At 43.8% G+C, this 14,124-nt stretch overlaps 1 protein-coding gene across 7 annotated transcripts in view; it reads left to right on the forward strand.

Moving 5' to 3' along the window:
* The window catches only part of ADGRL3 (adhesion G protein-coupled receptor L3), a 524,509-nt gene that overhangs the window by 365,716 nt on the left and 144,669 nt on the right, over nucleotides 1–14,124 (forward strand). For 5 of the 7 annotated variants that reach the window (XM_075751372.1, XM_075751366.1, XM_075751367.1 and 2 more), the window contains exon 7: nucleotides 9,396–9,476. The exons of the other annotated variants lie outside the window; for them this stretch is intronic. In XM_075751372.1, the coding sequence (XP_075607487.1) occupies nucleotides 9,396–9,476 (81 nt within the window). The remainder of the gene's footprint in view (nucleotides 1–9,395; nucleotides 9,477–14,124) is intronic. 7 annotated transcript variants of the gene reach the window in all.

Raw genomic sequence — 14,124 nt, forward strand, 5'->3', positions numbered from 1 at the left:
GGGATGGAGACCATGCTACACATACAGAACCATATAGGCTGGAAAATAAAGGCAGAATTGGACGGGACATCTGCTGTAGGTTCTCACAAATGGAGAAAAGTGAGAGTGACAAATTCTTGGACCTCATCTCACAATATTTGAAACCACAAGACACTTCAATTACTGTCTCCAGGCTGGTGATGCACAGATCTACCTGTCTGCTTCAGACGTGTCTCCTACCACGTAGTCCAGCATCTCAGCTGATTGCTCTGACCCCCCCCCCCCCCCCCCCCCCCGATGCTTTGCCACTGAAATTTAAACTCAACATGGCAAGGGCAACTGCCCGATTTCTTCTTTTCCCTCACTGCTCCCCTTTCTGCATGAACAAGAGCAGCACAAGTAACAGAAAGACAGGCCTGTGTCCCAAGCGCTGCTTGCGAGGAGTGAGTGTGCTGTAACACATTTGGCTTTCATTAAAACCCTTGACCTGGAGTTGTGAGACATAGCTCTCTAAATTATGCTGGCAGGTGGATTAAAAGCTGTCTGAAAGGCAGTGAAGAAAGGATGCAGTTGGTGGGAGGCTCCCTGGGGCAAGGAGAGAGTCTGGTGTGGGGATGGAGGGGTCGTCCGGATACAATGCCACTACTGTTCCCAGGTGCAGTTTTATGTTATGGTTAAACTGATAGCTGTCCCTATCCCATCCCTGACTCTTTTATCCTTGCCCTTTCCTTTGCATCAGATCTGGCGCTGCCACCAGAGCAGCCTGAATTGGTTCTGCGCATTGAGCCAGTGGAAAACAAGTAATTATTGGTTTTGGTGGGTCATTTTCCATCAGATCAGCTCTAGCTCATTCTGTGCTTGCATTAATTGCGAGACTGCTGCAAGGGAGGGGATGGAAATGCCTGGCCATCTCCCAGGGGAGGGAAGACCGCTGTGAAATGGGTTAGCTATAAGATGAAGCTAAGACTGACGGGGAGACATGAAATGTGGGCGATAGTGAGAGCACAGCAACAAAGGGCAGGTCCTAAAGGAGCACAGGCGGGGGGAAAGAACAGGCAACGAGGGAAAAATAAGGCAGAAACATCTCAGGCAGAGAGGCAGCAGGATTCTTTCCCACCCCCCTCAAGAAAGGGAAGACAAAGATGAAATCTTTTGATGGTGAGATCTGCTGCTCAGTGTCTGGGAGGGAACGGTGAGCAGGCCTGAGAAGATACCTTTCAAAACAACATAAGGAACAATTTTGCCTCTGCAGGAGATGGACTGGATGGCTTTGGCTGGGTCTCCCCCCAAAAGCTCTTCCTAACATCTCCATCTCAAGTCTTTTCAGACTCATCTGAGGCAGAACAGCCTGAGCGTGACCCACTAAGGCAGTTGGAAATGTCCTGTTTGACTTTTGGGACATGGGCAGAGTAAGGACGGCAGGAGCTGGCACAGCATTCTTCATATCAGATTAAATCTTTGAGTGGTGGCCAAGAAAACCTCCCTGGGCTTCGCTGTATTCACCATTGCTAAACCCACTCTGAGTGGTTTGTGGTTGCCAATATTTGTCATTTGCCCCAGGGCTCTGAGGACTACATTGCTCCGAATCCCTTGGTCTCCTCTGCACCAAAAATCCCTCTCCTCCTCCCTCCTGTTTTGCAGTGAAAGTGACCAGTAAATTGTATTTCATAGCACAGTGAGCACATCTGGGAGGGGAAAAATAGCGTGTTGTGTCGTGTTTCTTTAGCCTGATGGGCAAGCTTTTGGGGCACAAAGCTCAAAAAATGTGTAGCCCTGCAGGTCAGCTGTGAGCCCTTATATCAGGCTCTTGTACCACAGGGTAAATCCTGGGACGTGCTCTGGAGAATGCAGAGTATCACTGAAGCCAGGGTGCTGCTAAATTAAATGTTTTAAGTCCTTAACAGAGGGGTGAGGTTCATCTAAACACAAAACACAAATTATAATGTTTGTACAGCAAAATGAGGAAACTCTGCATGACTTGAAGAAGCATCTTCACCTCTGACTTCAGCTGGGGCATGAGTTTCTGAGTCCTAAATGCTCCTTTGAAAATATGCAGCTGCCACTAGTGAAAACCTTCCAATTCCTTCAGCTGCTATAATAATCAGGCAGTTTTTAACCCGTTCCTTTGGCATTCTTTTTGCCCTTATTTTTACCAGTAGTTCAAACTTAGCCTAGGCCCTCCTGAGTAATGGCTGTCACATGAGGGATGGTTTGGTCATCAAAATAAGCCATTTTGATTTCGTTCCTCTCACGGTTAAGGCTGCTGTTTGTTGTGACAGATTCAAAGCAAGAATAGTACATCCTCAGAAAAGACTAGTCCATTTTATCACGCTTTCTGCTCACACAAGCACACTGCCAGGCGCTGCTTTTGGATTTGCATTTACTCTAAAACACGAGATGCGTGTGTGACAAGGACTTAGCCAAACGTCTCCCCAGCTCACCCCTCTCCCTGCATCCTTTATCAAGCTTTGTTCCTTGACTCCAAGGTTTTCTTCACGGTTGGCAGCTCCCATGGCTGAGCCTGCAGTCCTGCATCTCCTACACTTAGACTTTAAATTACACCTGTTAGATAAGATGCATGAGCACACAACATTGGCATTTGAAAGACCTGCTATTACATAGGTTTTATGACAGCTTCAAAAGCAATGTATAGCTAAACAACATATAGGGTTGCAATGTTATAACTTTGCTCCTGTCAAGAACAGTATGGAAGAAGAAACATTTGCTTGTCACACTGGCTTTGCACAGGAGCACTCTCCTCAGCATGGATTGTAGGCTCTCTGTCAGTGCCCATTGAGGCTGTCGTTGCGGTAGCCTCCATTTTCAGAAGGCAGCCATGACCAGGAGCCAGCAGTCCCTCCACGTGCAGCCACGCTTGCAGGTACCCTACTTTTCCATCTGCAGTTGCATTAAGTTTGTGATGGTTCCCAGTATGAAATACAAGAGGCAAAATAGCAAAAGAGCAGAGATAACGTAGTCGGAGAGCCCCCTTTGGAAAAGAGGGTTTTCTCGTATTCAGAGGCATGCACAGCTTCAAGAGAAGGACAGGGAAATAACCCTGGGAGGGAGAGAACAGGGAGCAGATGAGTTACTGCTACCCTAAGGAGTTAAAAGGGCAATGAAAGATGAGAGAGAGATGTACAGATGAAAGAGAGATACTCCATAAAAGTCCATGAATAAATGAAGCAGTGAACAGAATCAGTGCTAACTCTGACATGTGTGAGGTAGGGAATGGCTTTATAAAAGCTTTATTTAAAAAGAAAGCTTTTAATGCAAAATGGAAAAGGGTGGGCAGTGGGGAAATGATGTTTTGTAAAGATAGTCATTGATGAAAGGCAGAAAAAAAGGCTGATGGAAGAAGTCTGAATATATACGCCAAGTAATAGGTCTAAATGAAATTTGTTTAATGGCATGTCAGAAGAGTTTGTTAGCAAACCTACTGGCTTTTTAATTTCTCATTCCATATGTTTTTATATATGCCTACATATTATGGAATTCAAAAAGACTCATGAGTGGAGAAAAAAGGACAAGAAAAAATGTGCTAATTTTGGAAATTAAAAGAGGATGAGAGTGATGATCCTGGAAATTGCAATTCAACAAGGTGGAATGTAGTCTTCAGTTGGATAATAAATTAGATTTTTGAAAAAATCCTGTTAACAGAGAATTACAGAAATGTGGCCAAAAAGTAATGTTGTCTTTTACAGATCGGATAATCACAGACAAACTGGACTGCTTTTAAAAATGGAATTTTTGAGTTACATGGAAAAAAGGCCACAGTATGCAAAGTATACTTTATCTGTAAAGATATTAGTAAAATTGTTGGTATGTTTTCCAAGACTTTTCCTTAAAATATGTATTCAGCATACATTGAGTGTGCCTATCCCATTGTTATAAAAAACCCCACCTATGTAAAGAACTGAAATCAAAGTCTCAGGAATCGATGTGCGGTTTCACGGTTATTAACTTAACTCATTAGTGATCCAAGTGAGTGGGCAAACAGAATGAGGGATTGAGTCCATGGAGGTGGCTGCATTCGGAGGTGCTGACAAGGGGCATAGGAGAGCTAGTGCATGGGAGCACTGGGTTGTCAGAGGTACCAGCAGAAAATTAAATGGAATCCTCAGCATGAAATTCTAGCTAGGCTGTCTAAAAAGGATCTTGAGAACTGATGAGACCATGGAAGACAAACACATACCAAAAGAGGCCGGAGAATGGGTGGAAAAGTGATCAAGAGATGCAGTCTGGCACAGCAGCAAAAAAATATGTTACACTGATCTCCTCTTTACTGAGGACAGTAAAGAAAGGGGACTCTCACCCCCTTGAGAAAATTAGTTTGAAGTATGTTTGTTTAAAAATATGTATCTCCTGGTGGCATCTCACTGCTGCTGTTGGAGCTGGGTCAAGCATGGGGGAGAACTGCAATTGAAGTGCACGACTGCCCATGCCCACCACAGTACCATGGGCACTGAGCAAAGGAGTGGTAGGGAAAAGTGAGGACCAGCCATTCCGGTGATTTTAGTTATCTTCATGGCATTGCCAGCACCAGAGCATTAGGAGGCAAGTCATTAGATGTTTAAGAGATGTCTCAATAGATGTTTTAAAAAGGCTTATTTTTAGTCTAGTAAATGTTGGTGTTCTTTCTCATTGCTTTTGGGGGTTTGAATCTTCCAGTCTCATGTTTTCTATTCAGGGTTTCTCTGCAACACTGCACAGTAAAATCTCAGGGAGAAAATGAGCAAGGGCCAGGCAGAAAGGTTTCTCGCATGCATACATGATGATAGGAGTTGTGCTCTAGAAAAATCAAACGTCATGGGCATTGGAAACTCGACATAGGGTCAGGAGGGTGGTCTGCCCTGTTAGATACTACAAAGAGTGGGTATGTTTCCAAAAAGATCAGGGGGAAGTGTTTTTAATAGATAAACAGATAAGACTACTTTGTTTCTACTTTCCTTAGTCCGTGCATTCACAGATTTTTTTCTGTAGTTTTATATTGTGGCCTCTTTAGATGACTAAATCACTTAGGGGCAGATTTTTTGAAGATTTGTGGATGTTTATTTTCTGTCTGTGAGCATCCAGATCCCTTTAAAAAAAAAAATCCCTTAGGCCAAGCTATTATGTTTCCTTTAGTCTTCACAAAACATTATCTTTGTTCTTCTAAGTTTTTTGCTTTTTAAAGTGCGTTGCATCTCTCGTGTCAGACCTGAAAATAATGGCCAGCCAGGCACTTTTTCTAATCCACAAACATATCCCCTGTTTCCTCTACCTGAGGAAGGCCATGTCACCAGGTAGACTTTCAAGGTCATTTCTATATTTTGCTCCCAAAATTGCTGCTACCAAACATGCTTCTTTTCCCATTGCCACAGCACATGCATATGGCCTGGCTACTACGGATGCCATATGTCTGTCCTCACTGAGAGAGGTGGTGTAAGCAGAAGACAGGGAGTTTGTGGCTACCTGTGTCACATTTGCTGTTTCCCCTGGCTCACCTGAGATGGTTTTGACATTTACGCAGTTGTGGCCAGACCTGAATCCTTGTGATATGATACAAAAAAACCCAGACAACGACTGACCCACGTTTGTCTTCCAGCGTTAGCCCTTGTTGGCTCTTGCTGCCCCTGTCCCACTCCTGCTGCTCACAGGGAGCCATGGCCATCAGCCGTGTTGGTGGCCAGGCCTCACCAGCAAGAGGAATAAGGGCAATGGAGCCCAACCTTAGTGATTAGATACAAAATTGGCAACTTACTTTGATGATTACGTTTGATTGCTGTTTACTTTTTTACCTGGGAGCCAGCTACAGAAACACCAGATGGTTATAGTCAGGGTGGGATTTGGAGAAGGCCGTGCAAGCTGTTACGATGCGAGGCATGCCCAACTTTCCATCAGCAACAGAGACATCGTCACCTTCGGTATTTTGATGGAAACTGATTTTTTTTCTTTTTTCTTTAAAAAATAACTAAACACTGAGCTACTTATTAAAAGAGGTGTAGTTATTTTTGGAGCATCCTGCAAAATTTGGGAAGGACCTGACACCAGCCATTTCCTCTCCTATAGGCACGGATACCAGGTCAATATTGGGTAGCTCTTCAGGTCAAACAATGGTCGATAGAATAGGCGTGTGGATTAATAGATGTGCGGGTAGAAATGAAAGTCTGACAGCTGGAGAGATGGTCACACAGGCAAGGGAGGCCATGTCCCACCTCCCAGGGCTGCACCGCTGTCAGCTCAGACCCAACACACGGAAAAAACAGCTGAAGGACTGGGCAATTTGGAGAGGGAGACGTTGAGTGTTTCTGCCATCTCTTTTTTCATTAAGGCTTTCACATTCCCCTTTTCAAGTTTTTTTCTGACGTAGTTGGAACTGGAGGGGGGGGGGAGATTGGAGTCACTCATTCCTAGAGCTGGGGCTTGAAGTAAGCATATGAAACTTCAAAAATCATGCAAAAAGGACTGGGAGTTGGCGTCACTTGGCAGAACTTGTCCTGTCAGTCTTTGCGACCAACTTGAGCTGCACCAGTCGTATCAGCCTCAAAATCTTGCAGAGGTCCATTGGGTAAAATTGTGGGGTTTAATTGCAGTGGCAAAACTTGTAATACCGTTAAAGGCAGAAGGACCATTGCTCTGGTTCTCTAGTTTGGCCTCCTGACACACAGGTTTCTCCTTGTACTTGTGTACCAGTTCCATTGCTAGGGTTTGCTTCAGGCTCCTCCCCTTGCTTCCCTTCCCTCAACCCCCTCAGATGTCACCATTGCCAATAATAGTAAAACCAAAGAAAAAAAATGTGATTCTGGTGATTAACAAGAAGGTTTACAAGGTATCTTGATTTTGAATGTGTAATTGAGACCACAGATGATAGCAGCAAAGAGCCTTTGTTCCTCCTATGGGAAAACTGTGATAAGTCTGAAGAGCAATTAAGCTGGCATTCATGCCCAGAAAATGAAGCACAACAGTTGTTTGCATTACTTTTTTATAGAGAGAATATTAAAACTCAAAATTTGATTTATTAGCATTGTGAGAAGTGTAGTCTAACAGAAGTCAAGCTTGATATTTTTTTGGAAGTAGTGTGTTTTGCATCAGCAGCAAGTAGATAAAAGCTTTCTGCAACTTGTTTCATTTATCACAAGAAAGCATTTGATGCTACTGCTTCCTCCATATTAGGTAAAAGCTTTTATAAAACATTCATAAACTTCCATAGTTATTACTGAATTGTAATGAATGTCTAAACAAACTCGCAGATGTTTTGTAGTCTTTTATATACTGTGCATACATCTCCTTTACTTCAGCCTAGCCCTTTAAGCCAGTAGAATCATTCTTTTTTGTATTTGGGATCACTTGGTCCCAAGAAGACCAGGTGATAAAAAACCTAAAAACAAACCCCCCAAAAAACCCCAAACAAACCAACCACAACCATGTGCTAGCAATGTGCCCGTAGGGCAAAAAAGGCCACCAGCCTCCTGGGCTGCATTAGGCAGAGCATTGCCAGCAGGTCGAGGGAGGTGATCCTGACCCTCTGCTCAGCATTGGTGAGACGTATCTGGATGTTGGGTCCAGTGCTGGGCTACCCCGTACAAGAGAGACAGGGGCATACTGGAGCTAGTCCAGCAAAGGGCCACAATGATGATTAAGGGATTGAAGCATCTCTGTGTGGGGAGGGGCTGAGAGTACTGGGACTGTCTACCCTGAACCAGATGTAGTCCAGGGCATCTTACTGATGTGTGTAAGTACCTGATTGGGGGGGGGGGGGGGGGTAAAGGAGATGGAGCCAGGCTCTTCTTAGAGGCATCCAGAGACAGGACAAGAGGCACAAACTGAAGTACAGGAAATACACTTAAACGTAGAAAAAAAGCTGGTTTGCCTTTTTTTTGCTGCGAGGGTGGCCGAGCACTGGTACAGGTTGCCCGGAGATGATGTGGAGTCTCCATCCTTGGAGATACTAAAAATAAGACTGAACAGTTGCCATGGGCTATTGTTGCCCTTGGGCTGGACTAAGTGATTTCCAGAGCTCCCCGCCAACCTCATCTATTTTGCGTTTCAGTGGTATATCTTTGATGCAGCAAATGGGGAGCCTGTCCTATGGTTATAAGGGCACTCCTGCACATTGAGCAGCTTGGAGTGAGAGCAGACCGTCTGCCTGTTTCTGCTGCAGAACCGAGCAGCTATTAAATGACGACTTGTGTTCACTAATGACATCAAATGGATTTTTAACATGTAAACGAGAAGGGAAAAGTGGGGTAACTTGTTATTAGCTATGGTTTTGCCTGAAGCAGATTTCCCCATGTTAAAGCACTTAAAAGCAAATATAGAATTTATGATGTGTCGGTAGATCTTAAACCTGAGTAACGTCCAGTTGTTGTAATGGCTAGTAATGCAAATTATCTGAGTCAGCCTCAGCATAAAGCGGTAAATATATCCTGCCCATTCAGACACACTTGTGTTTTTTTCCCCCTTTCCCATTAATATTTTATCCCCCTGAAGAGATGTTTTCAACATATTATGTGCACCAGCATACTGCGCTCGTGGTATTCCTGGATGTCATTACAAACAAGCCTGAAGACTGTACTGCTGCTCCGCTGCCTGTGACGCTAGCTTGGAAATTGCTTGGAGCAACAACAGCAAGTGTCAACAGGGAGTCGTATTAATTATTTGGAATGTGTCTCATAAGAGGAATCAACTGCTTTTATTGCAGCACGAATATTACTTGAAACGGGAAGGTTACTCTAACTTATCGTAATCTATGTGTCATTAACTTTCCATGTTTAGAAAAAGAGATTAACAACCCTGTAAATTGTTACAGTAAATAGATGAATTATAACAACATGTTTTTATTATAAATAGAAGTTTGTCGATATAGTTACCTCCAAACTATTGGAGAAGAATTGAGTCTATAGCAACTGGGAAACTGCATGATGGTGTTGGGAACCAAAAAGCTTCCATCCACATGAAAGCAATGCCAAGCTCTGCAAACTGATATCTGCATCTTCTGCAGGTGGGAAAAACAGATGCAGTTGTACTTCATACCATGCTTCCTTCAAAAATTGCTGTGACACAGAAATGGTTGCTTCCCTCTTAGAGTGAGATTAACAGATTGAATGGGCTTGTGTGAAATCGGTTGTCTTCTGTGGCATATGGCCTTTTAAGAGAACATCGTGCAAAATGTACGTGGTAGTGGTAAAGCAGGTATAACTAAAGTTCAGCGTAGTACCCATGTCTGCATGGAAAAAGCAAAAGAAATTGGAGTGTTTTCAACTTTTCGTCAGGTGTCTCCATAAAATGGAAGTTAATTGTGAAAAATGCAAAATAGAACAAAATAGTTGCAAACCTGTTTTGAATCCAGTGCCATAAAAATGCTGTATGTTTAGTTATAGCCCTGGTAGATCTCTGTAGGAAACAGCGGAACTAAAACACTTATTTGTCCACAGGGCAGGCTCACCATGGGCAAGTTTCCTACATTGCCCCACCGATCCACCTCGATTCAGATCTGGAGAGACCGCCATCCAAGGGTGAGTCAGTGATGCAGTCTCCATGCACGTGCATTGTGAACCAGCCGTAGGTGTGAGTGCATGTCATTCATTTGTTCATAGAGTCTCCATGGTAAAGTTACTGCTGTCCATCCAAGGACACTCTTGGGAGCAAGTTAATTCCTGCGAGAGCTGTGTAAGAGATGACCGTGTCCCATGTGCTCTATTACATAGCTTTGAACATACCATGTTGTTCACAAGCTGTTTTGCTCCTCCCACTAGTTTACTTCTGCAGGGACAGGTATACCTTAGGTCCTGCCCTCTGCCTTGCTCCTTCCCTTCCTAATGGCAGTGCACAGGCACAGGAGGCTGATGGCAGGATGCAGAAAGGCAGATTTCAGCTGCCTCTCAGGTGAGCAAAGGTACAGAAGTGGTCATGCAGTGGTTCAGGCCTGGATTCAATCCATGTTGCCGTTGCTCAAGGTGTTTTCTAGAGTTGGTGAGGACACACGTTCACTCTAGAGGATGACTCAAATTTAGGCAAGCTGCTTGCCCTCGGGAGCAATGCTACTAGATGATACGTATGAGTCCAGAATAGCACTGCTAAGATAGGTGCCTCTCTTGAATGGTGCAAATAAAGTGATGTAAGTGTGAGCCCTTGATTTCTCTCCCCCATTTGGAAGATCATCCCCTGACTGTGTTGTGATGAACCCCCAGTGTTTGCCCCTGTGGCCTGGGGAAATGGGCTTGGCCCCTGAGCAAGCATCCATGCTGGTGCAGACTTCTTACACCTCCATTTGCTCCTTTTAATTATGTTGTCAATATTCTGGTAAGTTATCAAAGCTTGTACTTCTTGGAATGGATAATAGCAAAGCTAAAATCAAATGGGTATATGGAGGGATTTCTTGGTCAGCTCCAGAAATGTATATGAACATTGAACAGAAGGTATGTTGTGGAAGAAGAGAAGGGGAGGAAGACGACAGCCAAAATGTGTTAGCAGGAAGATGCACTATGGCTTAGATTTGGGGTGTTTCCTTTTTTCTACTCTCCAAAAGGTGCTCATGATTGAAAAATGCAAAGTGTTAATGCAGGATTCATCTGGATAGGCAGATTGTCATTATATAATATGAAGAAAGCTGTCTTCTAAATCTCACTTCGTTATCCATCATTAATATTCTGGGAGACAGAAGAGCCTTTGTGTCAGTGGATTGCAGCTGCAACTGCAAACCCTGCTTCTCCACACGGCCCAAGGACTTTGTGGGCTGAATGAAAGCATACTGTTAATGTTCTTGGCATGAAAAGCTCCCTTAGTTTTGACTGAGTTTCTCCACCAGTATTCATGTAGCTAGATCTGTAACTTGATCAAGTTGGTGGTGGTTCCTCCTGCATCTGTGCAAGGTGGAACTATGTGCTGGGTGGTGGAGATTGGGTGTGAGGATGCTGGATTCACAGCCCTCTCCAAATCTTGTTGTGAGTTGGGCTAGTCATGTACAATCTCCTGGCAGTCCACAACCTCCATTCAGCTTTGAGTGAACTACTCTGAGATTTGACACATGCATTTGAGATCGTCAGCTTCTAAGGCACTTGAAAACCTTCAGTTCTGTGGTAAAATTTACTACCTTGCTTTTTTAGCAGAGCACTCCAGTAAGGCAGAGACAGTTATGACTTCCAGGACCTTCTTACTCAAGTCTGTCTTTGATGTTGCATGTGATGATTCAGAGCTTACTTAGAATAGGTCAATGTAAATCCTTGCTGTGGGGTCTGGAGCAGCCTATGGAAGACTTAAGGATGCTGGAACAGCAACAGCCAAAGAAGCTGTGCCTTGCTTTCTCCAAGATAAAAGAGTTTAACAAAAATCTTCAGTGATCTGCCGTTCGTGAGGGCATAGCTACTTCTGCAAGATGAATGGCAGTGCCACCAGAGCAGGGCAAAGTGGGTCAGGTAGAACAGTTGCAGCACTTGCAGAGAAGGTAAAAATGGAGTTTATCCAACATAAACTGCTACGTTAACTGCTTCCACCAGGGCCTCCACCCCCTAGTTGAGACATCTTAAATAAAGGGCTGCTCAGGGTGGAAGGACTGATATTACTGCTGCTACGTGCTGGTAAAAGGACTCGAATCTCCTTGCGTAACTTACTAGGAGAGAGCCAGGGAGGCAGCCAGCGCTGAAGGTATCAATCTGTTAGCTGGTGACTAAGGCGTGTTAAAAACATAGTAATTGGTACTGTCTCCTGGGGGAAGAGCAAAGCTTTCCTCTGGCCCTAGGATCTGGGACGTGTAGTTCTACTTACATGTCTGCTACTTCATTTCCAGCCTCAGCGCCCAAAATCCATTAGAGTATTGTAATAATTGTGATTTATTCATTTTCTAAGTGTGTGAGGGTTATGAAGTTTTTTCATTTGTCTGCATTTTCTGACACCTTAGACAAGCTCAGGTCATGTTCGAAGCTTCGTCCCATGAGAGCTGTTTTAAACAAAAAGGAGTCAAAAACACCTCTGTCCTGAAGCTTCATTGGTTCTCTACATTTCCAGTAGCTGGAACTCTAAAAAAAGAACAGCATTATGACAGTCATCATAAACCATTAATACTTTTGGCTGTTGCTTTGATGCTCTTTATTTCTCTTCTGCATTCCCCCTCACACTGAGCTGAACATCAGGTGCAGGTCAATGTTGCACTTAGAGTGGCAAAAAGAAGAAGCCACCGTACAATTTTAACTGTAATAAATAGAAATAGAGATACGGTCAGGATATAAAAGCGTCTTTCCTTCCCATATTATTAAAAAACGATACAGCTTTAGTGCTCCTGTGGGTCTGTGCAGTCACAATTCTCAGCTGGCAGATTTATTTGTAACTGCTTCTTCCTTCTGCTTTTTAAAAATTTTATCACTGGTGACATTTACACATATTGTTTATGCATGCAGGGCATTTTTACCTGCCTTTCAGAGTCCTGATGCTAGCAGTGAATACAGTATAAACTCCAGTAGTTTACTAGTACATTAGTGTCATCGTGCATTACAGGGTAATTACTCTGAGCCACTGCTCTGTACAGTAACACAGTAATGACATTGTAAATCACTTAATAGAAATGAGGTCCTGAATCAGCATTTTCTATCAAGACCCTTCTTATTCCCCACCCCTTTTTTAACTTGAGAGTGTTTTAAAATTAGTTCCATATACAAAGCACTGTTAACCACTGTTTTTACACCTCCTCTCCGTCTAGCAATCTGGATGTGATTACATGACTTTTATGCAGTTGTTTATACCATCTGTATGCAGAATAATTCCAAGGGTAGCTGAAACCTCAGGCTGTGATCTCATAGGCTGAAGATTAAACCTGTATTTAAAAATGTATCACTGGATACTGACAATAGCAAGGAGTTTTACAGATGAGAGTGAGGCTGATATACTCTGACTTAGGGATTTTATGGAATTATCATATATAGCAATAAATTAAATTCAATGTTTGGACTCAAATTCTGCCAGGTACTAAAACACAGCAAATAAGTGAATTAAACTTACCGAATCCATGCACTAAAACTATTTATAAACCTTTATAGAAGCAGATTTTAACATATATGTGGAATCATATTAAACATGAAATATATGCCTGGCATTTAAAGCTAGGCAGTCTGAGGAGCTCTCCTCTCCTGTTGAGGAGATAGCCTTTTGCAAAGGTTTCCTCCAAGATTGAAGCTCAGGGAGTAGTTGTCTTGGAGATTTATATGCTTGAAGTCAGTACATTTCTAAAACACGGATTGATACGCAACACTGTGTATTGGTCCACAGTTCTAGAAATAAAGAGCAAATAAAGGAGGGATGGGAAGTTCTCACCCTTGTGTGCAGATTTCTCTAGCCAGGGAAGTTGCTTTGGCCTCAGTTACAGCACTGTGTGGTTTTTTCCTGTAAACCTCAGTTGTGAGGTTCAGCCTCTGTTGATGCAGAATCTCTCCCTACCCCTTGGGCAGCATGTCATGGAGACAGCCAGAGGTTTTGCTGTTTTTTCCCCCTTTCTTCTCCAGCTCAGTGGCATGTCCCTTTGTGCTTTCTTCCTTCAAAAGCTGGATCCATTCTGCCATTTTTCTCCCTCTTTACATTTGCAATGTCTGAGGGAGAATCATTCTGAATGTCAGAAGCACTATGAAATCTTATCACCAAAAATAGAGCAGATTTTTGGATGCACACATCTTGGGGTATTTTTTTTTCTCTCCCAAAGGTCCCAGAGAGGGTCGATGGCTTTGCAGATGATGTGGGAGGATCTGACAGCCAGGCTCATTGCACAGCCCCAGTCTTCCTTCCCAGGTCCAGAGAAAGGGGAGTGCCGGGCAGTGAGGCCCAGTGGCACTCCTTGCCTTAATTCAAGCCGACACACGAGACCACTCATCCAGTGCTCTCCAGGCCCTGAGACACCAGCTGTCCTGCCTCTCCCTCCCAGGGTCCACTGCTACAAGAGAGGTGCTGATCAGGAGTCCCTGCTCTGACCGATGATAGCCAGGCACCTCCTGTTTCCAGGCTGTTTCACTTTATGCTTGAAATCTCCCTGGGAAAGCCATTCCCTCAGCTTGAGAGTCCTGTGTCCATCTGCTTCTCTCCAAGGCCCCGCTTTTACTCATCCTGGTCCTTCCCTTTAGAGTTAGTTACAGCTATATGTTTCCATCTTCTTAAGGTGGTATTATTTTCCTGGTGTCCTTCAGA

The sequence above is a fragment of the Balearica regulorum genome, chromosome 4 (genome assembly GCF_011004875.1).
Source record: "Balearica regulorum gibbericeps isolate bBalReg1 chromosome 4, bBalReg1.pri, whole genome shotgun sequence".
Classification (NCBI taxonomy): Eukaryota; Metazoa; Chordata; class Aves; order Gruiformes; family Gruidae; genus Balearica; species Balearica regulorum.